At 37.4% G+C, this 25,498-nt stretch overlaps 1 protein-coding gene across 4 annotated transcripts in view; it reads right to left on the bottom strand.

The window, feature by feature from the left end:
- Positions 1–25,498, bottom strand: part of LARS1 (leucyl-tRNA synthetase 1) — a 68,001-nt gene that overhangs the window by 12,220 nt on the left and 30,283 nt on the right. For all 4 annotated transcript variants that reach the window (XM_040622272.1, XM_008691436.2, XM_040622273.1 and 1 more), the window contains 14 exons: positions 24,754–24,831; positions 20,851–20,936; positions 20,690–20,755; positions 20,510–20,592; positions 19,975–20,113; positions 19,425–19,637; positions 17,409–17,466; positions 15,434–15,497; positions 7,939–8,122; positions 6,808–6,898; positions 5,283–5,423; positions 3,414–3,554; positions 3,060–3,170; positions 753–863 (listed from right to left, as the gene is read on the bottom strand). In XM_040622272.1, coding sequence (XP_040478206.1) covers positions 753–863; positions 3,060–3,170; positions 3,414–3,554; positions 5,283–5,423; positions 6,808–6,898; positions 7,939–8,122; positions 15,434–15,497; positions 17,409–17,466; positions 19,425–19,637; positions 19,975–20,113; positions 20,510–20,592; positions 20,690–20,755; positions 20,851–20,936; positions 24,754–24,831 — 1,566 coding nt within the window. The remainder of the gene's footprint in view (positions 1–752; positions 864–3,059; positions 3,171–3,413; positions 3,555–5,282; positions 5,424–6,807; positions 6,899–7,938; positions 8,123–15,433; positions 15,498–17,408; positions 17,467–19,424; positions 19,638–19,974; positions 20,114–20,509; positions 20,593–20,689; positions 20,756–20,850; positions 20,937–24,753; positions 24,832–25,498) is intronic.

Raw genomic sequence — 25,498 nt, 5'->3', positions numbered from 1 at the left:
ATGGACAAAAAGGATTTGGACCAAGATTTGTCTGACCCCAGAGCCTGAGATCTTAAGCAACATACAGCCTTCTTTCTGTTTCTCTAGAAAATACAATAAACCTATTATTTCTATGAAGAAAGGGGAGTCTAATGCAATGATTCTCAATGGAAGAGGTGGGGGGGGGTGGGAGCAGATTATGCCCCCAGAGACATTTAGCAATGACTGGAAAATTTTTGGTTGTCACAACTTGAGGTGGTGAGGAGGACATTCTATTAGGAGACAAAAACACGGCTAAACATCCTATAATGCACAGGGTGGCCTCCCACCACAGAGAACTATCGGCCCAGAATATCAATAGAACCACTGTTGAGAAACTCTGGTGTAACCACGGTAAACAATGCTTATCCTGTTAAGCTAAGCCTACACAAATGTAATATCTTGGTTCCAGTAAAAGAATCTAATAAAAACACCCTAATGTAAGCCAAAAGAATACGCCTCCCTGCCAAACAGAAAAGAAGGGAGAACATGAAGAGAATCATTTAGTGAGCAATTCTAAATCAGTTTTTCTTCCATAAGCATATTTTCAAATACTCAGCAATTTTACAGATAAACCCCCAAAATGATCACTCATTTCTCACAACTACTGGTTGAAAAGTACTATTTTTAGCAGATTTCCTGGGAGAGACTATACCCAAAGTTTTCCCCTTCCTTCCACTATCCTATCTAACCATTACTCCCAGAGTCACAGCAGCATGAGGGCCACAACTTACCTTAATCATAGCAACAAACGGCATCACTTTCTTCATGTATTTTTTCAACTCTGGCAAATTGCCCAGTTCACTAGCAATAACTTTGTTATCAGGCAATTTTCCACTGTTGGCCTAAAAAAAAAAATATTGGGGAAGAATGTGCAGAAAAATATTTTAAAGATAAAGCATAATAGTAGATGTGCCCATAGGAAGTTGGCCAGACACAGAATGGTGGCCTCGACCAGTCTGCTAGAAAACAGGAGGAAAAGGGAGCAGCCCCACACATCCTGGGGAAGTGAAAGGTGAACATGTAATACAGAAAGGAGTCTCCCATTCCCTCTAAGGTTAAAAGATACATGTTTTTTAGGGTAAAGGAGAAAACAGGTGCATCCTGCTGTATATTTAATTTTTCCTTACACTAAGAACACCTCCAGGATTGTAACATTAGATTTTATCGGGTGAGAAAACAAAACAGTCTTATAAAGATCTTGTTTGTCTCCAAACTTGTAAAAACACTTCACTAGTCATATCAAAATGAAAACTGTACAACTATTATACAAGATTTATAGCATGTCTGCTTTTGAACACTCTTCCTTATAAACTGTTAACACAAATGTGAAAAGAAAAGTCTCTGGCTATCCACCTGTTAAAAATAGTATCACTTCTATCTAGCCACAAATAAATGCCTGTATCATGTATCATTAATATGCACAGAGTTCCAAATGTGCTGCCTGAATTTAAATTCATTTCTGCAAACACAACTGTCCCTTCTACGGAGTGAGAAATGAAGCAAGTAGCCTTTTCAGAATTTGGGTGACTTATTTTCTCCTTATTATAAAAGCATGGCATCAAAGCCAAAGGTTGGGAATGAATCTAAGTGAAAAGTAATGTATAATAAGACTTCCGATAATACGTTTACTTTTAATTCTAACCTTTACTAAAGTACAGGGGGAAAATATTTTCTCCACTTATCAATGTGCTCCTTTGAAATACATATGAAAGAGAAAAGAGGGTAGGAAACACTCCTTTCCCTTATATCACCAAAAAGGTGCCACATACAACACAAGAATATCCTCCTTGATCATAAACTAACATTTTTTAGTTCTTTTGGATGAAAACAAACAAAAATTTAAAAGAAAGCTGATCATTCCAAATGATGCCAAAAGATGATGTTGCTTTGAAACCACGTATCTAGTTAATAATTACTAAATGAAACTATAACTTCTAAAAGAATAGCAGTTTTTAATAAAAGATGCATTTTTAGATATCTGGGACATTACTTTCTATATTTGGTTCTCCGACTGCTTCCTTGAAAATGCTGTTATGAATATGTAACCCACTATCATTTTTCTACCTACCAAAGTGGCTTTCACTTTTTTACTTGTCATACGTCAAAACCTGCAAGCAATTCTAAAGACTAAATTCTATTTCTATTATACACAATCAAGTGAGGAGGTAGCTCTCCATAAAAATAAGCTCACGAGGAATACAAAAACTCTTGCTCTTCTCTTTCCATCAAATTTCCAAATGTAAGTTTTTCTGAGTATTTTTTAATTAACTACAAAAATTTCTGGAACAAAATCTCAATAAAGTTCTCAAAAATCAAAGCTAAGGATTTTCCCTTCAGTTATTACTACTTTATGCTTTGCCCATAATCACTGTTTCGTCTTTAAGTGCACCTTAACAATTTGTGTCTATCAATAATTCTTCTTAATGACCTGAGCAAAAATTCCACAACATATACTTTGTTTCCATATTTTGCACGTGAAAAAAAAAGATAAGTGGAGTTTTTTCTTCAGTAAAACTTAGAATTATGCTTAAGTATTGAGTTTCCTTTAAAACACAATCCTATTTAACAGCTATTTACCTGATAGAGCCAAAAACATTGAGCTCTTCATTTCTATGGGTAATTAAAATTGACCATTTTGTTTTAAATTACTCAAAAGTCAAGCTTCAAATTTTTTTAAACATAATGAGGTGAAGCCTTCATGAATCCCAGGGTTCAAGTCAGAACAAACCCAAAAGGCTAACTCAGTCCTTTTGCTTCATAATTTTAACCACATATGAGAAAGTCCCACACCTTTTAATTACGTGTGACTAGATCCACTATATTTTTGTATGGAAGTTTCAGAAATGATAAAAAAGACAGCAACTCTTCCCTCGGCAACCATGTAAGAGCCAGCACAGCTAACAAGAAACACTCCATGCCTAAAGGTAATTATACAAAGTTGCTTGTCTTCCTTCTCCCAGACACTGCCGACGTCGTAAAAACAACAACAGCACAGGCAGTACACAACAACGCTGAGGGACGTCTGCTGAGGGCATCACCTCGAAGTGATTACGCAGCACTGACAGGGTAGTATGTTGCCAAGAAGGATAGTTCTTCGCCACGTAGACGGTGCAATGCGAAGGTTTCTGAGGTGGCTGCTTGTCAATCTTCTAAAGGGCAAAAGGAAGGGAAAAAACATTTGATCACTCTTGTATACGTTAAAAATGAAATCTCCCTCCCCGGTATATACCACTATTGCCTTTAACACTAAGAAGCATATACACATCCTACAAAACTGCATTATCAGTAAAGAGAGCTGACACATTGGAATCATAGTTCTTAATTTTCATTACTAGTAAATGTTACCTAATCACTTTAAAACAACAACCTTTAAAAAAAAAAAAAAGCCTCACCTTCCCCTTAGCTGGCATCATATAGTTCTTGAGTCGCAACCTAAGGTCATGTGCTACTTCCATGAGATACTGTGAGGAACGTATCAAGGCTTCATCCACAGGACCTGCCAGAGGCCATGACGCATTCATAATGGAGTCAGGCTTTAAGGAGAAAAAAAAAAAAAAGTTCATGGGGATTAAAGCCACGCAACTATTTTATGGTTTTTGATTACAGTTCCACACCAAGGCTACCATCTGTAACTGTGTGCTCGGAGTTCAAACCTGACTACCCATACCACACTTCCACAGCCCCTGATCTAATGTTCGCTAGAATTCAAGCTGTGAAGTCTGACTCTACATTCTTAATTAGCATCCATTTGTACCAGCGTATTAATACCCACACACATATGCTCACTTGCAAAGAAAATTATGTAATGCTAATTTGCCTAAATTTAATCATTATTACATAAATTATATACACTCTCAGTTTTTATCCTATTAATACATCCAGTATTGAAAGTATAGCTATTTGGTATATGCATCATGAGCACATTTTTACACTGTCCATGCATTAAAAAATACAAAAGAGCCCGGCTAATAAAGATGAAAAGAAATTATTAAACCAGCCAATCTGTTTATCTGCAAGCCTAGGAGAAATAATTGCATTTATCCTCACAGTAAGGATGCTAATATAATATCCCTGAATACGCAGCCCAACATATGTTAGAAATTTTATATAAAACAAAAATATTTATGCAAATATATACTTCCATCTTTGTTTATAAGCTGCTCATAACAGTCGTTTATAACTTTCTCAATATTTTCACCTTTTTAACAGTTGGAAAAACAGTATTAGTTATACATGTATTCAAATTAAATGTATTTTTTAAATATATTCAAATGTATTTTAACATTTCCTAACAAGAATTAGGTGATAAACAAAATGCAGTCACAAGTTTTTAAAATACAACCACTATGTGTACATAAATAAAGGCACATACACGATGTATCTGTCTAAACAGGAGGTCGCTTCAGTTTAACCTGTTGTAATAATTATAAGATGATGAATCCAACATTATTCTTGAAATATTTTTTTCAGGGGAACCCTCTTACACTGTTGGTGGAAATGCAAGATGGTATAGCCACTCTGGAAAACAGTACAGAGGTTCCTCAAGATGTTAAAAACAGAGTTACCCTATGACCCAGCAATTGCACTACTAGGTATTTACCCAAAGATACAGATGTAGTGAAAAGGAGGGGCACATGCACCCCAATATTCATAGCAGCAATGTCCACAATAGCCAAACTGTGGAAGGAGCTGAGATGCCCTTCAACAGATGAATGGATAAAGAAGATGTGGTACATATAAACAGTGGAATATTACTCAGCCATCAGAAAGGATGAATACCCACTATTTGCATCAACATGGATGGAAGTGGAGGGGATTATGCTAAGTGAAGTAAGTCAAGCACAGAAGACAATTATCAGATGGTTTCACTCATATGTGCAACATAAGCAATAGCACAGAGGACCATAGGGGAAGGGAGGGAAATCGGAAGGAGGAGAAATCAGAGAGGGAGATGAACCATGAGAGACTATGGACCCCAGGAAACAGACGAGGGGTTTCAGAGGCCAGGAGGGTGGGGGGAAGGGGTAACAGGGTGATGGATATTAAGGAGGGCACGTGCTGTGATAAGCACTGGGTGTTATATGTAACTAATGAATCATTGAACACTACATCAAAAACTACTGAAGCACTATACAGTAGCTAACAACATAATTTAAAAAAAATACCTTTTCAGTCTTTTCCTCTTAAATAACATTATTACTGTATTTATTTAATAAGGCCAAATCAAAATGGCCCACAACTTCTTAACCACATATAGGTACCTTTCCCAGGAGTGTCCAGATGTGTTCACACAAATGTGGACAGAACGGAGCCAGGAGAAGTGTCTGAACTTCAATAAAGCGGAACACAAGGTCTCTGTGCATCCCTTCTATGGCCAATTCACGGTATTTATCTTTTGCAGCCTGTAAGATTTGAAATTATTTACCATTTTTCTCCCCATATTTCTCTAAAATAAAAAGAAAAAATCCAATGCTTCTATTTTAATGCATTTTAAGCTTTTAGTCTTTCAAAATTCCATAATGAATTTTCATAAAGGTTTTACCTCATTTTTTTTTAAGATTTTATTTATTTATTTATTTGATAGAAAGACAGCCAGCGAAAGAGGAGAAACACAAGCAGGGCGAGTGGGAGAGGAAGAAGCAGGCTCCCAGTCGAGGAGCCTGATGTGGGGCTCGATCCCAAACCGCCGGGATCACACCCTGAGCCGAAGGCAGACGCTTAATGACTGAGCCACCCAGGCACCCCTACTTCATTTTTTTTTAAGTAATCTCTACACCCAATGTGGGGCTCGAACCCACAACTTCGAGATCAAGAGTCTAAAGCTCTACCAACTGAGCTAGCCAGGCGCCCCAGTTTTACTACATTTTTAACAACTTGCAATTAAATGTATACCAATCCTTGTCAAAGGATATTATGGTTTTATAGTAATTATTCTTAAGAAAAACTTTTTAAAAAGATATTTTGTAACAGACCTAAAAGTTGCACATGTATTAGGGGCTGATGATACTCTAAACAGCCTATAAGAAAGATATTAAGTATCAAAAAGGCTATAAATAGGACACACTGGTATGTTCAGCACTTATCCTTATTTAACCACATCTATGAAAACCAAGTTACATAAATCCCAATGTGATATTTTACAAAACTGATTGAGGAAACCTACATTTTCACTTTAAGCCCCTGAACTGCCAAACTTGAGGAAACACTGACATCTTGTGGAAAACATCAGAAAATGGTTGATTTCAAACTAAGGGCGATTAGTTACAATTTTGCCTTTATGTTTTATCAATTTAAAAATGTTCTCCTGGGGACACGTGGGTGGCTCAGTCCATTAAGTGTCTGCCTTCCGCTCAGGTCATGATTCCAGGGCCCTGGGATTGAGCCCCACCTTTGATCCCAGCTCAGGAAGGGAGCCTGCTTTTCCCTTTCCCTCTGCCTGCCACGCCCCCTGCTTGTGCTCTCTATGGCAAATGAATGGATAAGATCTTTGAAAAATAAAAAAATAAAAATAAAAATGTTCTCTTGGAAAATGTGGCTGATTTTTAGATTTAACCTCTTTATTAACTCATAGCTCAACCAGAAACAGAAATACTTATATTAAATAAACACAATAAAATATCAAAGAAAATTATTTAAAACCACAATTCACTGAAGAATTTAAAAATTGCTTGGCAACATTTTCAGTCTCCACTTTCAATGAGTTATTACATTATAGCAGGAGGAAAAAGGGTGAAATACATCATATCCACACTAACATATTTTATAGCTACTGAAAGAATAGCCTACCTGAAACTCAAAAAATCCTGTTTTCAAAGCTTCTTTAAACATCATCTTTTCATAATTTTGATCTGTTTTTATAATTCCTGCATTCATCTCACTATAGAATAGGGAAAAAAAGATTACTGAGTTTAAATGCAAGTACACAAAGATATAAAAAACTTCCTCATATACTAGTGAACAGTAAAACGAGAACAACGCCTGACACATTTAAGATCGCTCAACCACAAAACCACTTAACCACAACACAGTTAACGATGTCCTTGTCTAAAAATTGAAACTTTATTAGGACGTCCAAAATGCAACATGAAAACAGCTTAACAAAGGTGATCAGGTTTACTTGCTGCATTTTAAACAAGTGACACTGAATATTAAAAAAGTTTTCTCATGCTACCAAAGGCCCTTCCTAATTTGGTGTAATCTGGCCCCAGTGTATCTGGTTTCCTACTCTACCCTCCACACACTGTACCTCAAGTAAATACCACTGTCCATGGCCTTCTCCTCTCCCTGTAAAAATATGTTTATTTTTAAAGAAACCCAGAATGCACACGCCATCTCCTGTGAATTCCCTCTATCCCTATAACTATATTTGTAATGGGTTCGGCGAGTGTTTTCTTCTCCTGCTAAACTAGAGTGAAGGCTCAAGTCCCATTCATCTTTGTCACACCAGTTCTTAAAATGGCTCCTGATACAAAGATGATGATACATGTTTTTTAAAAGAAAAAAATTGACACTTTTTTTTAATCTACTTTTCATTAACCATTCTGCGCTTCTCTAATGCAAGGCAGCATGGTAAAATGGTTATGAGAAAGGGCTTTGGAGAAAGAAGCAAATTCATAAGCCCCAACTGAAATTACTATCTTTGAGGCATTTAATAAAATACTTAATTTTTTAAGCTTCAATTTCTTTAACTATAAAATAGAGCGAATAATATCTTTATAATCATATAAGCTGTGAATCTAAAATCAGATAATGGATGCAAAGTGCTTAGCAGAGTACCTAGAACAAGTAAGCTTGCAATGAATAGTAGCTATTATTAACATCTAATTTGTTTTGGAGAAAGAAAAGAAAAAAGAAAACTTAAAAATGCAGGAGGACTAGGCAACTCTAAAGTATCAGGGGCTGGAGTCGACAGATTACCTGGCAAAAACTCTATCATTGAAGGTGTTGGCAGGCCCGCTTCTTAGGCTGTCCCAATTGGCCACCATTTCTTTCACCCACTCCACCCAGGTATACAGACGGAGGATTCCTGCATCGGCCATGGCTTCCACAAAGTTAGCATCTTCAACAGTGTCACCAGCATCAGCCAGAGCCAAACGCATTCCTGGAGGAGGAGAAGGATGACATCAAAGAAGAAGAAGAAGAGGAAGAAGATCAAATGATGATTTTAAAATGTGGTTAGTGACTATCAACGGTGTGTCCAGTGGGATATACTGCAAAACCTACATCGAAATTAAGAAAGAGCAGATGCGGGGCGCCTGGGTGGCACAGCAGTTAAAGCGTCTGCCTTCGGCTCAGGATGTGATCCCGGTGTTATGGGATCGAGCCCCACATCAGGTTCCTCCGCTATGAGCCTGCTTCTTCCTCTCCCACTCCCCCTGCTTGTGTTCCCTCTCTCGCTGGCTGTCTCTATCTCTGTCAAATAAATAAAAATCAGGGGCGCCTGGGTGGCACAGCGGTTAAGCGTCTGCCTTCGGCTCAGGGCGTGATCCCGGCGTTCTGGGATCGAGCCCCACATCAGGCTCCTCTGCTATGAGCCTGCTTCTTCCTCTCCCACTCCCCCTGCTTGTGTTCCCTCTCTCGCTGGCTGTCTCTATCTCTGTCAAATAAATAAAAATCAGGGGCGCCTGGGTGGCACAGCGGTAAAGGGATAAAGAAAGGGGGGGTAATCAGAAGGGGGAATGAAGCATGATTAAAGGACTGCCATGAGAAACAAACTGAGGGCTTCAGAGGGGAGGGGAGTGGGGGAATGGGATAGGCTGGTGATGGGTAGTAAGGAGGGCACGTATTGCATGGTGCACTGGGTGTTATACACAACTAATGAATCATTGAACTTTACATTAAAAAATAATTAAAAATTAAAAATAAAATAAAATAAAATAAAATAAAATAAAGGACTGCCATGGATCAACAACAAAAATAAGAGTCACCAAAAGTGGGATCCACAATGTTGTTCAAATATGTGAATCACCTGTATTGATTTGCATATACTTAGCATCAATATGTGTTTCTTCTCAGGCACATTGGTTGAACTAATGAGATAAAGTGGTCTTGAATAAAGGAGAGGAAGAAAATGATAAACTGGAAATACAGATCCCTATCAACACCTCAGCCTCATTAAGAGGGAGCAAAATACCTTACTTTAATGCATGAGAGAACACATGGGTGTCTTACATGTACAAAAATATATTTAATTTCTTCCTTCTTAAAAGCAGATGCTAGTTTTCTAACAAAATTTTACCTTTCAACCAAAATCTTCCATTCTAAAATATTGAAAAAAACCATTAATTAGAGCCAAATTAAAATATAATACATCCTTGTAATTGAATACTATATTGCTGCAAAAGAGTGTGGAAAACTCTTCATGTATCAATATGGGGTGAGCTCAAATATGAACTCTTAAGTGAAAAACGAAAAGTTCAGAAGAGTATGTACTGTTTTCTACCATCTGGGCCTAAAGGGGGGGAGATGACAACATGTAACAACAAGTTATGGATGCATTAAATATGCTTTACAATACACAAGAAGCTCAAAACATTTCTTATCTTTTTATTTGAAATAATTTTATACTTAAAAGGTCCAAAGACAGCAAGAGAACAGACATAAACCTTTTAACGGGCTTCCTTAACTTTAACAACTTACGTAACCATGGTATCAAAACCAGAAGCTAACATTAGTATAATACTATTAACTGAACTATAAGACCTTATTCAAATTTTACCAGTTTTTCTTAAAATATCCTATTTCTGTTGCAGGATCCAATCCAGAAAACTACATTGCATTTAATCATTTTATCTTCTTGGTCTCCTCAAATCTGTGACAGTTCCTCAGTTTTTGTCTTTCATGCCCTTGACATTTTTGATGAGTACTAGTCAGTTATTTAATAGATTTCCTCTGAACTTGGTTTGTCTGATGTTTTTTCATGATTAGACTGAGCTTATGAACCTCTGACAAGAACATCACAAAACTGACGCTGTGTGTCTTCTCAGGGCATCACTAACAGGGAGGTACATGATATCGATACGACTTATTACTGGTGTTGCAAGTTTTCATCACTTAGGTAGTGTCTGTCAATTTTCTCGACTGTAAACTGTTTTTCCTTTTGTTATTAAAAAATTACCTTGGCAGAAATACTCTGATAATATACAAACATCTTGTTTCTTTCAGAAATGTACACCCATTGATTTTGGCAACCACTGGTGGATCTTGTCTATAACAATTATTACTGTGATTTTTGCCTAATGGTGATTTAGTATTTCACTCAATCTTTATACATTTATTAATATGAATTCTTCTGAAAGGAAAAGCCGCCCCTACTCCCCCACTTATTCATTTATTCAACTAATATTTAGATCAGTATGGACTCACAAATATTCAACCTATTCACTAGGTTACAATCCAACACTATCATTTATTTCTTAAATTGTTCTAGCTTGGATAACTGGGAGCTCCTTCCAGTTGGCTCCTGTATCTTCTTTTTTTTTTTTTTTTTTAATCACCCAGTGCTCAACACAACAAACCTACTCCTTAATCCGCATAATCTATTTTGCCCATCCCCATACCACCCTCCCTTCTAATAACCATCAGTTTGCTCTCTATCACTAAGAGTCTCTTATGGCTTATTTCCCTTTTTTTTTTTCCACCGCACCCTCCCCCGCCATATATTCATGTTTTGTTTCTTAAATTCCACATGAGTGAAATCATATGGTATTTGTCTTCCTCTATCTTCATCCATGTGGTTGCAAATGGCAAGATTTCATTCTTTTTATGGCTGAATAATATCCCTCTGTGTGTGTGTGTGTGTGTGTGTACATACCACATCTTCTTTAACCATTCATCAACTGATAGACACTTGGACTGCTACCATATCTTGACTATCATAAACAATGCTGCTATAGGGGTGCCTGTAGTCAGTTAAGCAACTGCCTTCAGCTCAGGTCATGATCCCAGGGTTCTGGGATCAAGCCCCACATTGGGCTCCCTGCTCAGTGGAGAGTCTACTTCTCCCTCTCCCTCTGCCGCTCCCCGTGCTTGTGCTCTCTCCGTCTCTGATAAATGAATAAAATCTTTAAAAAAAAAAATGCTGCTATAAACATAGGGATGCATGTATTCCTACTAATTTAGTGTTATGTTTTTTGGGTAAATACCCAGTAACTCAATTATTGGATCATACGGTAGTTCGATTTTTAACTTTTTGAGGAACCTCCATACTGTTTTCCACAATGGCTGCACCAGTTTCCATTCCCATCAACAGTGCACGATGGTTCCTTTTTCTCCACATCCTCACCAACACCTGTTCTTCCTTGTTTTGTTGATTTTAGCCATTCTGACAGGTGGAGGTGATATCTCATTGCTGTCTGGATTTGCACTTCCCTGATGATGAGTGATGGTGAGCATCTTTTCGTGTGTCTGTTGGCCATCTGGATATCTTCTTTGGAGCAATGTCTGTTCATATCTTCTGCCCATTTTCTAATTGGATTATTTGTTTCTTGGTGCTGAGTTTGTAAATTCATTATATATTTTGGACACAACTCTTTATTAGGTATGTGATTCACAAATATCTTTTCCCATTCAGTAGGCTGCCATTTAGTTTTGCTGTTTCCTTCTTTGTGCAGAAGCTTTTTATTTTTATTTTGATGTAGTTCGAATAGTTTATTTTTGCTCATTTCCCTTGCTTTGGGGGATCTATCTACAAAAAACTTGCTATGGCCAATGTCAGAGTAATCACTGCCTATGCTCTTTTCTAAGATTTTTATGGTTCAAGGTCTCACATTTAGGTCTTTAATCCATTTCGAGTTTATTTTTGTGTATGGTGTAAGAAAGTGGTCCAGTTTCATTCTTTTTCATGTTGTTATCTAGTTTTCCCAACACCATTTGTTGAAGAGACTATCTTTTTCCCATTGGATATTCTTTCCTGCCTTGTAGAAGATTAAATGACCATATAACTGTGAGTTTATTTCTGGATTTTCTATTCTTTTCCATTGATCTATGTACCTATTTTTGTGCCAGTACCATACTCTTTTGATTACTTGAACTTTATAACTTGAAATCCAGAATTGTGATGCCTCCGGCTTTGCTTTTTTCAAGGTTGCTTTGGCTATTGGGGGGTCTTTTGTAGTTCCACACAAATTTTAGGATTGTTTGTTCTAGCTCTATGAAAAATACTGTTGATATTGTGATAGGGAATACAATAAACATGTAGATTTCTTTGGGTAGCAGAGATATTTTAACAATATTTGTTATTCCAATCCATGAGCATGAAATATCTTTCCATTTCTTTCTGAGATCTTCAATTTCCTTCATCTGTGTTCTATAGATTTAAGAGTACAGATCTTCCACCTCTTTGGTTAGGTTTACTCCTAGGTATCTTATTATTTTTTGGTACAATTGTAAATGAGACTGTTTTCTTAACTTCTCCTTCTCCTGGCTCTTTACTGGTATACAGAAACACAACAGATTTCTGTAAATATATTTTGTATTATGACTTTACCGACTTCATGTATCAGTCAGTTCTAGCAGTTTCTTGGTGGAGTCTTTCAGGTTGTCTATATACAGTATCATGTCACCTGCAAGGTTTTCTTTTTGTTGTCTGACTGCTGTGGCTAGGACTTCCAGTACTATATTGAATAGAAGTGGTGAGAGTGGACATCCTTGTATTGTTTCTGACCTTAATGGGAAAGGTTCTCAGCTTTTCACCACTAAGGACAATGTTAGCTGTGGGTTTTTCATTTAAGGTCTTTATTATGTTGAGGTATGCTCCCTCTAAACCTTTTTTGTTGAAGGTTTTTATCATGAATGAATGTTGTACTTTGTCAAATGCTTTTACACTGATATGATGTATCATACCGACTGATTTGTGAATACCGAACCACCCTGCAACCCAGGAATAAGTCCCACTTGATCGTGGTAAATAATTTTTTTAAATATATTATTGGAGTCAGTTTGCTAATATTTTGTTGAGGATTTTTGCATCTATATTCATCAGAGATACGATGAGAGCCTTTCGTTCTCTCTTTTGTGGTATCTTTTTCTGGTTTTGTATCAGGCTACTGTTGGCCTTATACAATAAATTTGGAAGTTTTTCTGCCTTTTCTATTTTTCAGAATAGTCTAAGAAGAATAGGTATTAACTCTTCTTTAAATGTTTGGTAGAGGGGTGTCTGGCTGGCTCAGTCGGTGGAGCATGCACCTCTTGATCTCTGGGTTGTGAGTTTGAGCTCACACGGGGTATGGAGAACGCTTAAAAATAAAATCAATCAATCAATATTTGGTAGAATTCACCCATGAAGACATCTGGTCCTGGACTTAACATTTGTTGGGAATTTTTTGATTACTGATTCAATTTCTTTGCTGGTAATCAGTCTATTCAAATTTTCTATTTCTTCCTGTTTCAGTTTTGGGAGGTAATGTTTTTACAAATTTATCCATTTCTTTTAGGTTGTCCATTTTGTTGGCATACAGTTTTTCATAATATTCTAATTGTTTGTGGTGTTTGTTGTTATTTCTCCTCTCTCATTTGTGATTTTATTTATTTGGTCCTTTTCTTTTTTCCTTGATGAGTCTGACTCATCAGGAGGGGTGGGACTTGGTGTAAGCAAGTTATGTGGCAAGTGTCAGCACTGCCCTGCTTCCCACAGGTGGCCCTATGCATATGCTAAGGGGTGGGGAAAGGAAATGGCACCTGACAACTCCTTTGTTCCTGGAGGGGTCTCTCTGTGAACACTGCCTCTGTGAGACATGCTCTGAGATGAGCAACTAACCTCCCCACTGTGTGCCCCGGGCACTCTTCAGATCGCTTTCCATGTTGTATGTCTACATCATGTTTGCCAGCCTTCTCTCCAAGAGCAGCCCCAATGTCTTCTGAGCTCTCCCAGAGCCAAGCACAGTGACCTTTAAAACTCCAGGCTTTAAGCTCCACTGGTTTTAAGAACTCAATCTTTTCAGGCCCTTTCACTTTCCAAACCAAATGCTATGGGGATTTGTTTTCCCCATGCACTCCCCTGTGTACTAGTTTGTCTCTTCCCCTTCTCTGTGACTGTGCCTACCTCCCCCATCAGTAGCCATACCTGTTTCTCTCCCAAACCACATCCCTGCACTTCCTACCTTCTTCAGTATAGCCTCTTTGCGGTCTTTAGTTGCAGAGTTTGTTCTGCTAGTCTTCAGATAGATTTCTGGGGTACTGAGGATGATTTGATAATTATCTACTTGTATGCATGGGATGAGGCAAGCCTAGGGTCCTCCTACTCTGCCACGATCTTCTGTCTTAAATAAATCTGTGTCCTTGCAAATGTCCTCAACCTTTTTGAAACATGTCCTTATTTTCTGGCACCCTAAGATGCTTCATGCTCATCTTATATTTTTCCTGCTCCAGCCTGCCAATCAATCACTTCTCCCAGGCACCCGAGTTCCATTTATTGGAGAACGGTATTTAGAAACCAAGCTCTAAATGCTAGATGTGTCCCTGCTACTAGTGTGTCCCTGCTCATAAGCCCTGTCGGCAGACACAGCTAGGGAAATGTATGCATGTATACTAACCTACCACATACATCTACGTTTATTTTTACAGTACTCTGTCTGTATATAAAATTAAAACCACTGGAAATAGCCAATTCCAATCCAATACCAAAGGGTACATTCTAGCATTCCCCCTTTATAATCTGTATCTTTTTTAACAGTGAGCTCTCATCCACAATAGATTTATTTGTTCAATCCCAGTACACACATAAAATTAGTTTCGGAATTGCTCACCTACATCTCATGTAAGAAATAGTTTTACTAATTACAGTATTTGTGTGAAGTTCTTTTTGGCTTACAGCGTCCAGTCAAAACACTGTTTCTCAAAGTTAGTTATGTTAGTTCTTTCCCAATTCCTTCAGCATGGCCTCAAACTATGCTAGCCAGGATCAGCAGAAAGACATGCCACGAGGACCAAAGCAATGAATGGTTCCTTCAGGTCGATAGTGCATTTCTTCCCTTGACAATGTAATGATGAAATGGAACAGTGCTGAGGCCAAGGAGAAAATATTTCTTGAAAAAACTGAATGCTCCCAGGTTCAAGTCACCTATATTTATATCAAGTATGAAGGAAATACCTTGGGAAAGCATCATAGTCAATATCTCTACAAATCAACTCTTTAATCTTACAAGTAGTAAGAAATTAGAACATGCCAGGTAGCAATTACAGTAAGTTTCTTTTTTAAAAAGACTCTAACAATCTTAGCTTGAATTTGTTCCTAAACAGATCACATCAGTAATTCTTACTTTGCTTGTACACAAAAGAAAACATAAGTATTTCAAAGTACTGGAAAAAGCAAAAGAAAAGAGCAGTAACGCTGATACAATAATTTTAACTTGCCTCCTATAATCTGAAAAGAATCAGACCCTATATAATAGCAATAATAAAAAAGTATACTCACCATCAGCTGAAAATTTGTCAATCGCTTGGGTCAAAGTGAGGAAGTTGCCTGTGGACTTTGACATCTGAAATAGAAAGTCAGTGATCAGGCATTATTAAGAATATATACAAATAAACCAAGTCAGCCAAATCAAAGTGCGTAGGTTAGCCACAATCAGATAAAGACAAAAAAAAAAAATTAGAGGGGGAAAGGAAAAGATATCTTGTACTACTTTTACAGAGGTGGAAACTGAAATCCAGTTAATATAGTGACTTGTCTGGGTCACTCAACTAGGCAAGGACAGAGCTAGGACAGGGTCTCCAGTCTGATACTCAATGCACTACTCTTTCCAGTAGGCTATACTGCCTCCTAGGAATCAGTTTGGACATGTATAATGATTCCACTATATCTCTGGAACATTTCAGCTGGTCATAAAGAAGAGCTTTAGAGCAATTAGAATTATTCAGAAATGAATGGACTAGCATATGACGTCAGAGTAAGGGTTTTAGGGAACTTCACCGGCGTCACAAGTGGTTAAGTTGTGCTCTACCTGAGGGCACCATATCTAAGGACGCACTTTGCACAGCCTGCCAATCATTACTATTTAAGAATTTGTTGTCTTTGGGGCACCTGGGTGGCTCAGTCAGTTAAGTGTCTGCCTTCAGCTCAGGTCATGATCCCAGGGTCCTGGGATAAAGTCCCACATCGGGCTCCCCTCTCCCTCTGCCTCTCCCCGTTTGTGCTCTCTTGCTTTCTCTCACTCACTCTCTTGGTCTCTCTCTCAAATAAATAAAATCTTAAAAAAAAAAAAAAAAGTACTTGTTGTCTTTATCGGAACTTTGCTGGTACCAAAGAGAGGTGATAATCCAGTCCTCTACTACATGGCAATAAAGTATCTAGTTCTAATAAAATTAGCACAATGTATAGTACGACAACGTTGAGACCAAAGAAAACATCACATTACAACACATATATACAATTTGTATTTATATACACATACATACATACATGTAAATACATATATAGTGTAAAAAATGAGTTTGATAATCAAAAGTCCTTGTTGATCTAACAAAATCTATAAAATAGCCCATGCTTCTAATCAAAGAGCTGTTTTTCAGTCTAATATAGAGATTATTTTAAATGAACTTTTTTATTCCCTTTCAATATTAGGGCACCAGTTAAAAATGTTTCATTTTGCAATTCATACAAACTGCTATTTGTTTAAATCTATACCTATTTTCATTATGACAGCTATTTATAGCAAAGAATACTCTTTCCAATTAATATTCCATCAGTTGTAACAAAATTCACTGATTAACTTGCTACAAATATCATCACTAAGAAATAAATAACATGGCAACTTAATTTTCGGTTTAGGTAAGGCGTGGTACCCTTTTCAAATGTGCACAAAAGCATCAAAAGGGCAAGCAAGGGCTTTGTCAGGAGGTTTGCATAACCTTCTGTTGAAGACATTGATTAATGAGGTAAAGTCTTACATGGCCCTACAAAAAATCATACACATTAGCAGTTTAAACAATACCAGAAGTAGTAGTAGTATAGAGAGATATATTATATTGCCTGGGAAGAAGCATTAAAAATAACAGTTAAGAATCCTACAAATTCCAAAATTCTATTATTTTGGCTGGTCACAGTATAGAACAAATCCCACCAAATTATTTTCTCAACTTAAAGACATTCTAGAGTCACAATGCTAGGAGTTTTACGTTTCTTTCTCTCTCTCTCTCTCTCCCTCTCTCTCCTACATTCACAATTTGTGTCGCCTTCTATCATTCCAAATACAAACGCTAAAATAGTTAAGTTTTCGCAGTCCCTCCCCTCAGTTAATACTATTTACTCCATGCACTCCCTAATTTATGCTGGTAGTCCTAAACATTTTAAATGGAAGATTAACACTGATCTTCATACTCTTTATTTCTTTAAAAAGTACAACTTCCTACACCTGAAAAGTTTTCTGCAGAATTTCAAACTTTCTTACCTTCTCAGAGTTGAGGAGGAGATGTCCATTTGCTCTCACAGCAGCAGGCCATTTGTCACTTGATAGGTAAATATTTAAAGACAGAAAATAAAACCTTAAGGTTCGAGTTTAAGCTTAAAAAGTTGAGGTAAATGCTGAAAGATTTGTAACAGTTTATTAAGACAAATGTACAGATGTACTGAGTCCTATTCTTAACAGGAAACAAATGAAAATAAGAAATGCCCATTAGTTAAAGACTGGTTACATAAACTATGGTGCATGCAGACACTGAAATACTAAGTAATAGCTATTTAAAAAATCAGACAGGGCTAGATGTGTGGATATAAACAGGTCTTAGAAACATACGATTGCATGGGGGGAAAAGTGTCTACAATGCGGTATCTTTGTATAAATTAAAAAATAAATAAGCATGGGGCACTGGCTCAGTCAGAAGAGCAAGTGACTCTTGGTCTTGGGGTCGTGAGTTCGAGGCCCACGCTGGGTGTAGAGATTACTTCAATGAATCAATCAATCAATCTGATGCTGGTTTATTCATAAACATGTCATCCAGAAGAAATCGTAAGAAAGCAGTGGCAGGGATTACCTATGGGAAGCAGAGTGATGTGGGGGCAAGAGTAAAACTTCGCTTTTTACTTTTTTCTTTTATGAACTGTTTGAATTTTTGAACTATGTATGTACCAATTCATTCATTCTGGCAATGAGATTATGTGAGGATAGTGGCTGAGAGCAAGAGTCCTGGAGCCAGACTGCTAGGGTTTGCATCCTCGTCTTGCCATTGCTGAGTAACTCTGGGTGAATTATTTGAGCTCTCTATGCCTCAGTAAGGTTCCTTGTCTGTAAAACGAGGATATTACAGACCTTCCTCGAAAAGCTGTGCTAAAAATTAAATGAGTTGTTGTAAGTGATTAGAACAGTGCTTGGTGTTACTAACAATTATTACTTAAAAGCACTTGATGTTATTACTTACCTATAATTAGTAAAATCTAATACATGTCAAAAACTTGATACAAAGGATGAAGACTCAACTATATTACCAACAAGTACTTCTGAGATATCCAATTTCTCTGAAAACATATTTTAAACAACAACAAAATAATTGGATAACAAGAACCACATCAGATTTATTTTATTCCTCTACTTCAAAATCTTCCTTTTATTCTTGAGAAAGAAAACGCAATCTCATTCTAAATAAAGGAAGTCACATGAGATTGTTTTGGTGATATGAAATAAAATTTGAACAGAGGGAGGGTTCTGTTTTATCGGCTACTTGAGAGACTGGAAGGAAAGGCACAGAGACGTATCTGGGTCAAGACGGAAGATGATAGAAGGATTACTTTTGAGCACATAGGATTAAAAATGCTGCTTAGATTCAGACTCTAGTCAAAATACCACTACCAGGGACACCTGGGTGGTTCAGTCGATTAAGAATTCGACTCTTGGTTTTGGCTCAGGTCATGATCTCAGGGTCATGGGATTGAACCCTGTGCCAGGCTCCATGCTGGGTGTGGAGCCTGTTTAACATTCTCTTACTTTCTCTCTCAAAAATAAAGGAAGGAAGGAAGGAAGGAAGGAAGGAAGGAAGGAAGGAAGGAAGGAAGGAAGGAAGGAAGGAAGGAAAATAAAAAAGAAGAAAAAAAAGAATATCGCTACCAACTAATGCTGTAACCTTGGGGCTCTCAGTTCTAAAGGAATGTTTCCTTCCAATTCTAATGTTCTAGGCTCTGTCTTAAATCACCTTTATTTCTGCACCTATTGAGGTCAAGGAGTCACAAAACAGGTCAAGTAAAGTACCGAAAGGCTGTCAAGGTACCTGAAATGTGACGTGCTTTGGTGAGCCCAAGGTAAGTATGAGGATTTCTGAATGTAACACAGGAGAAGGTGTGCTTTTTGTTTCAGTATACATTTAACAGAAGAAAAAGAAGGCAACTGGCAAACCTAACTATACCTTGCACAGTAACTTCTTAGATTTTTAAAGCCACAGGCATAAATTCAGTCTACAGCCTTTTTAGCACTCACCTTTGTTCTGGCCACATAGCCACATGATTATAAAGGTAATATGAAAGATGATTTGGAACAAGATCCTTGCCAGACACTCGGAGATCCACAGGATACCAGAACTCAAATTCCTGCTTTAACTGATCTAATTTTTCCTTCGGGATCTGAGTCTTAGGAAATGGAGCCTCCTTGAAGAAAACATAATCCCAAACCTCCTTGGTCATCTGTTGCGGTCTGTATTAAAAAATAAAACAAACAACAACAAAATATATAGATAATTTCTTTGAAAGAATCAATATTTTCACCTAATCACGAAGTAGGAATTGCTTAACATAGTTACACTAACAAATGATGACAAGAGGCTTTGATAAGAATAAAGAATGGTAACAATAACAGAGGGGCTATTTACTACTTTTTCTCAGTGTAACAGCAAAAAAACAAAAACGTAACAAAAATCTGCTAAATGAATTCTTAGGAAAACTAAAAAAAAAAAAGAACTTTCAATGTGTAAATCAAAAGATCGTATCTCTTGTTAACAAATTACACTTCTTTGCTTCATCCATTTACCAACCTGATGCCCAGCGGAGACTCTGTCTGTCCACGCAAGTTCCCCCCCTGCAGCAGGTGTGCCACTGTGTAAAATGCCATGTAAATAGTGGAATCGGAGAGCGATTCAATCAGCCACTGCTCATCCCAGGGCAGACGAGTACCTGCAATATAAAAAGAAAAAAATTAATGCACGAGGAACTCAAGGGACATATCATCCAGAGAATCCACATATTCAAGGCATATAGCATTTACAAAGCTCCTTATTTTAAGAAGGTCTTTGCTTGAATAATTAATAAACTGGTAAAGAAAAAAAACAAATGGCTGAAGCACTAGAAACTTTCTATTAAAAAAATCCATAAAAGCTATGTGGATTAGAGAGGTCATACTATGACCACCAGGTAGATGCTAGGGCATCACATCCTAGTTCCCCTCTCCCTGTAACTGAAATCTCTCACTTCCAGTTCAGAAAAATAGAAAAGAGGGAGAAAAAGTAAAAGTGTTAATTTGCCGTCTAATTGGCATGTCATTCAAACAGAAGAATTTGAAGTATACGTTACCTAAACCGTAAGTTCTCGAGCAAGCATGCTCTTGCAGCCAACCTAAGGTAGCTTCAAAATTCCTCCTGGTCTCCTCACAGAATCTGGAGAGAGTAAAAGATGAACTGTCTTTCTTCACCTTCACTGTCTTCAATGTTTCTCATCTCCTCTCCCTTCCCTCACCACTTTTTCCCTTCTTACGTTTCCAGGCCCCTCAAGCACTGGGATGTCTGTTTTTTCCAGTTCTCTTCTCCATAATCCAAGTACCTTGGGAGCGGAAAGATCGATTAAAAAAAATAAATAAAAGTCAAAAGGATAAGTAAAGTGACTGATGGAAATTTCTTGCTGTAAGATAGACTAACCACTGATCACACAGGGCCACAACACATTCATCTGAAGATCTGGACATAACTTGTTTCTCTGGTTCCATGTAAATAAATGCATCTCCCTACACAAAAGCAAACAAAAACATATCAGATATTATGTCAAGTCAATCTCTATTCCTTGGGGATAATAAAAATAACTTAAAAAAAAAGTTACACCACCAATAACCAAAACCCCACATTTTCATTATGTCTTCCCTCTTCCCAGGTTACCTGCCTTTCTCTCTACACAACATTTACTTTTGAAAAGGTGAGCATCTTTGTCAACAGATCATCTTTCCTTTAGACTATGAGATTATTCCTTTTCAGTGGAATGTGAAAGATGTTCAATACTTCTAATTCTACGGTTTGAAGGTCAGACTGCCTATGGAAGCCTTTTATCCTTGTTAGAATAAAAATACTAAAAAATATGAAATTAAATGCATGGAACCATTGCTTTTAAAAATAAATGCATAAAAATTAAATATGGAAAATATTGTTGCTAAAGATTTATAGTGCCATGAAAAATGCCCACTAGAAAACTAACCATGAATTTAATTATTAAGCAAATATAAATATCTCTATCTCTTAATGTATCATGGTCCCAAACTTATCAGGGTATTTTTAAAAATAAATCCAATATTATTATTCATAAAATGATTCATTTTTCTTCATTTTTAATGTAATTCTTCATACTGCTAAATAGTTACAATTTTGGCTTTAAGATGGTAAATTAAAAACAGACATTTAAGTCTATTGCCTCTCAAAACTCCAACAAAATGACAACAAAGAGGGTTTTTCTTTTTTCCAATGGCATGAACTTACAGAGACAAAAGAATGGAAGACGAATTAATATCAATCAAATTTTGGAAACCAAAAAACAGGATAAATGACAACTGCATTAGCAGACTGAGGGAAGCCAAATGAATCCTAAACCAACAGTAGAGAAAGGTGAAAAGCAATCCAATTTGTAGTGCAGAACCTCCAAAAAACTCAACAATCTGAAGTACAAAATGGTTCTGGAAGTAGAGGCAACAAAATAAGAGGACTAACTGAAGTCTGTAAAGAAGAGGTTAGAACCCCAGACACCCTGGGGCGCCTGGGTGGCTCAGTCGTTAAAGCGTCTGCCTTCAGCTCAGGGCGTGATCCCGGCGTTCTGGGATCGAGCCCCACATCAGGCTCCTCCGCTGGGAGCCTGCTTCTTCCTCTCTCACTCCCCTGCTGTGTTCCCTCTCTCGCTGACTGTCTCTGTGTCACATAAATAAATAAAATCTTTAAAAAAAAAAAAAAAAAAAAAAAAAAAGAACCCCAGACACCCTAATCCCACACTATCCAGACTCGCAACTGGCCTTCTCTGTACCAGCAGAACAATAAAGGTTTATTCTCTGGAGAGGATGACAGCATGACTCAACCAAAAACAAAGTTGAGGGTATCGCTATCACAGTGGGAACAGCTGAATTAACTGGAAGGTCAGCACACCGGGAACTGGTATCTCCCCTAGCAATCTTTTCAACTCCCAGAATTCTCTGTTAGCTTAGACCTTTTAAGCCAGAAACTGGAAGAATCTCTTGGGAGGAATCCAACAAATCCAAGAAGCTCTAACTAACCTCAAGGCTAACATAAAGGCATCCCCAAGACCCAAAGAGTCCTTCTATTTTTTTTTTCCCAAACAGCCCTTCTAGATCTCCCCCAGTGAAACCCTACTCACATGCAAAAAGATTCTGATCACCTTTTTGTACCCACTCTTAAATATCAACAACCTTTCTCAGAGAAATAAAAGATTAAGATTTCACATCCATGAAGAATAGCATCCTATAAAAAAGGATCAATCAGATAGCAGAATAGGCTCTTAAACTGACCCTGAGTTGGCAATTTCGAAGGTGGATAATAGGTATATAGGAATTCATCATACTACTCTCCACTTTAACAAACAAAAACTTAGAGGAAGAAAAAGTTGAAGAATTCTCCCAGAAAGAAAAGGACTTCCAGAATCTAAGAGAACCAATATCTGAATAAAAAGAATTCAGAAAGCAAAAATAAAGAACAGGAAGAGATGAAACAATCAAAAAAAAAAGTCAAGAAACTTTCCAAATCTAAAACACGTAAGTCTCCCAAACTAAAGGAATCCACCACGCACCCAGAAAAATTAATAAAAACTGACCTACACCAAGGTAAATCATGAAATTTTAGAATACCTGGAAGAAAAAGAAGATTCCACAAGCTTCCAGAGGAAGGGAAAAAACAAGCCATTCACAAAAGATCGGTTATTATCAAAATGGTTTTGGACTTCTCAGCAGCATTACTGAAACAGAACACCAGGGGTAATGCCCATTAAATTCTAAGGCAAAATTACTTCCAATCTAGAATTTTGTCCCCAAGCAATCAAGTATGAAGACAGACTAAAGATATTTCAGACATGGAAGCTCGCAAAAATTTACCTTCCAGGTACCCTTTTTCAAGAAAGCCACTAGAAGCAGAGCTTCACCAGAATGAGAGAGTAAATAATAAAGCAACAGCAATGGGATCAAGGAAAACAAGAACTCCAACTCAAGAGAAACAAAGGAAATTCTTAGTAATAGTGGAGGAAGATCCCAGATGACATTTGTCCAATAAGACTGTAAGCAACCAGTCCTGACTAAAACAGGCCAGAAGGCTGTGGGAGAACTTTCTCCAAGATGGAACCAATAGCATATTAATGTGTGAAAGTACTAAGAGAACAAATAAACAGTTAGGGCAGAGTTTGGGGATGGAGTATTGATAATGATATTTTAAAAGAAGGAAATTAAAAAAAGAGAGAGAGAGAGAGAATTACTAACGCCAAGGGAAAACAAAAGCTGGGGAAGAAAAGTTCTCATTGTACACTTCATTGTGGATTGGTGACACCTCAAAAATGTACACAATGACTACTGCTCTCACAAAAGTTATAATATGCCTACGCTAGGAAGACAGGAGGTAGAAAAGTATACACAAATGGTGAGGTTAGAAAGAAAGACACAAGGTAGAAGGAAGAGTTAAATCTTGATTTTCCACAGTAGGAAGTCAATGGCTAATGCCTAAAACTGAGAAACAAAATTAAAAAAATTACTGTACTAGCACTAAGATTAAAGATCTGTAAGAAAGACAGAGGTTAAGAGTAAAAGAAACAACTGAAACAGTTCAATGCCTGTTCAAGGAAGAGAAATTTAAGACAATGTGGAATGATGGAGAGGAAACTGCTGGTTTTTTGTTTTAATAAGCTTTACAGACTACTGTCTCTCCGTACAAAGGCCATATACAACTGTCAGAAATCAAAACTTGGGGCGCCTGGGTGGCACAGTGGTCAAGCGTCTGCCTTCGGCTCAGGGCGTGATCCCGGCGTTATGGGATCGAGCCCCACATCAGGCTCCTCTGCTATGAGCCTGCTTCTTCCTCTCCCACTCCCCCTGCTTGTGTTCCCTCTCTCGCTGGCTGTCTATCTCTGTCGAATAAATAAAATCTTTAAAAAAAAAAAAAAGAAAGAAAAATCAAAACTTAATTTAAAAATTAATTAAGTACTTCGACAGAAAAAAAGTTTCAACAAAAACAAAGACAGAGGGGGAAGAAAAAGGATGAAGTAAAAAGTAAAGCACTACACAAAGAGAACTGTAACCAACAATATCTCAAAGGCCACTGCCAGGAAGCATCACTGAAGTTCTCTGTGCTTTACACATGCCAACTTCACAGCACTACATTCATCAACATTACAGGTGAGATGTTCAAGTTAAATGAATTGCTAAATAAGTCTCCTATTTTCTGCCACAAAATATTTATCTTTAATACAGCTCCAGGTTCTATTACAGAACTCACTACTAATTAACACCGTGAAGTCTATTAACCAAAAGGTTTTCTCCTAAACCAGCCTTGGGAGGACAGCCTATCACGTACATTGTCAATCATCTTTTTCTGAATAGTCTTCTTTACATCTTGGACCTTCTGTCCTTTAAATCCATCCACCAACATTACCTAAAAGGATGAGAAGTGGGGGGAAAAAAACAGACAAAACAATTAAAATTTGCTTTGTGCTCCTTCCAAACTTCTACCTGCAACCAAGGTATTTTTAGTGTGAAATTTATCACATTTATAATCTTAAGTTTTTATTCTGCCATAGCTTAAACAACTTTTATTTATTTATTTGTTTGTTTATTTATTTATTTGTTTATTTATTTATTTTTAAGATTTTATTTATTTATTTGACAGAGAGAGACAGCCAACGAGAGAGGGAACAGAAGCAGGGGGAGTGGGAGAGTAAGAAGCAGGCTTCCAGCGGAGGAGCCTGAAGTGGGGCTCGATCCCAGAACGCCGGGATCATGCCCTGAGCCAAAGGCAGACGCTTAACGACTGAGCCACCCAGGCGCCCCAACAACTAATATTTAAAACACACTTGTTTTTCTTTTGGTGTAACTAGGATAGCTATCATGAACATGATTAGGAAGGAACACTCACTTCCTTTCCATTTCTCAGATTTCCATGTGGAGAGAATTTCAATATGCTTACTCACTTCATTCCTGAAGGCTTTGGGAAAATAAACTGAGTGCATGCAGCTCAGCCCCATTTAAACTTCTGTTTCCAACTATGCCTATTGGCAGTGAGCATTTTCCTTTGCTTGGCCATGTGATAAACCTGGCCCTTA

Source organism: Ursus maritimus, unplaced genomic scaffold (genome assembly GCF_017311325.1).
Source record: "Ursus maritimus isolate PB19 unplaced genomic scaffold, ASM1731132v1 scaffold_5, whole genome shotgun sequence".
Taxonomy (NCBI): domain Eukaryota; kingdom Metazoa; phylum Chordata; class Mammalia; order Carnivora; family Ursidae; genus Ursus; species Ursus maritimus.
The sequence above is the reverse complement of the archived record's forward strand: the minus strand, read 5'-3'. Positions and strand labels throughout refer to the sequence as shown.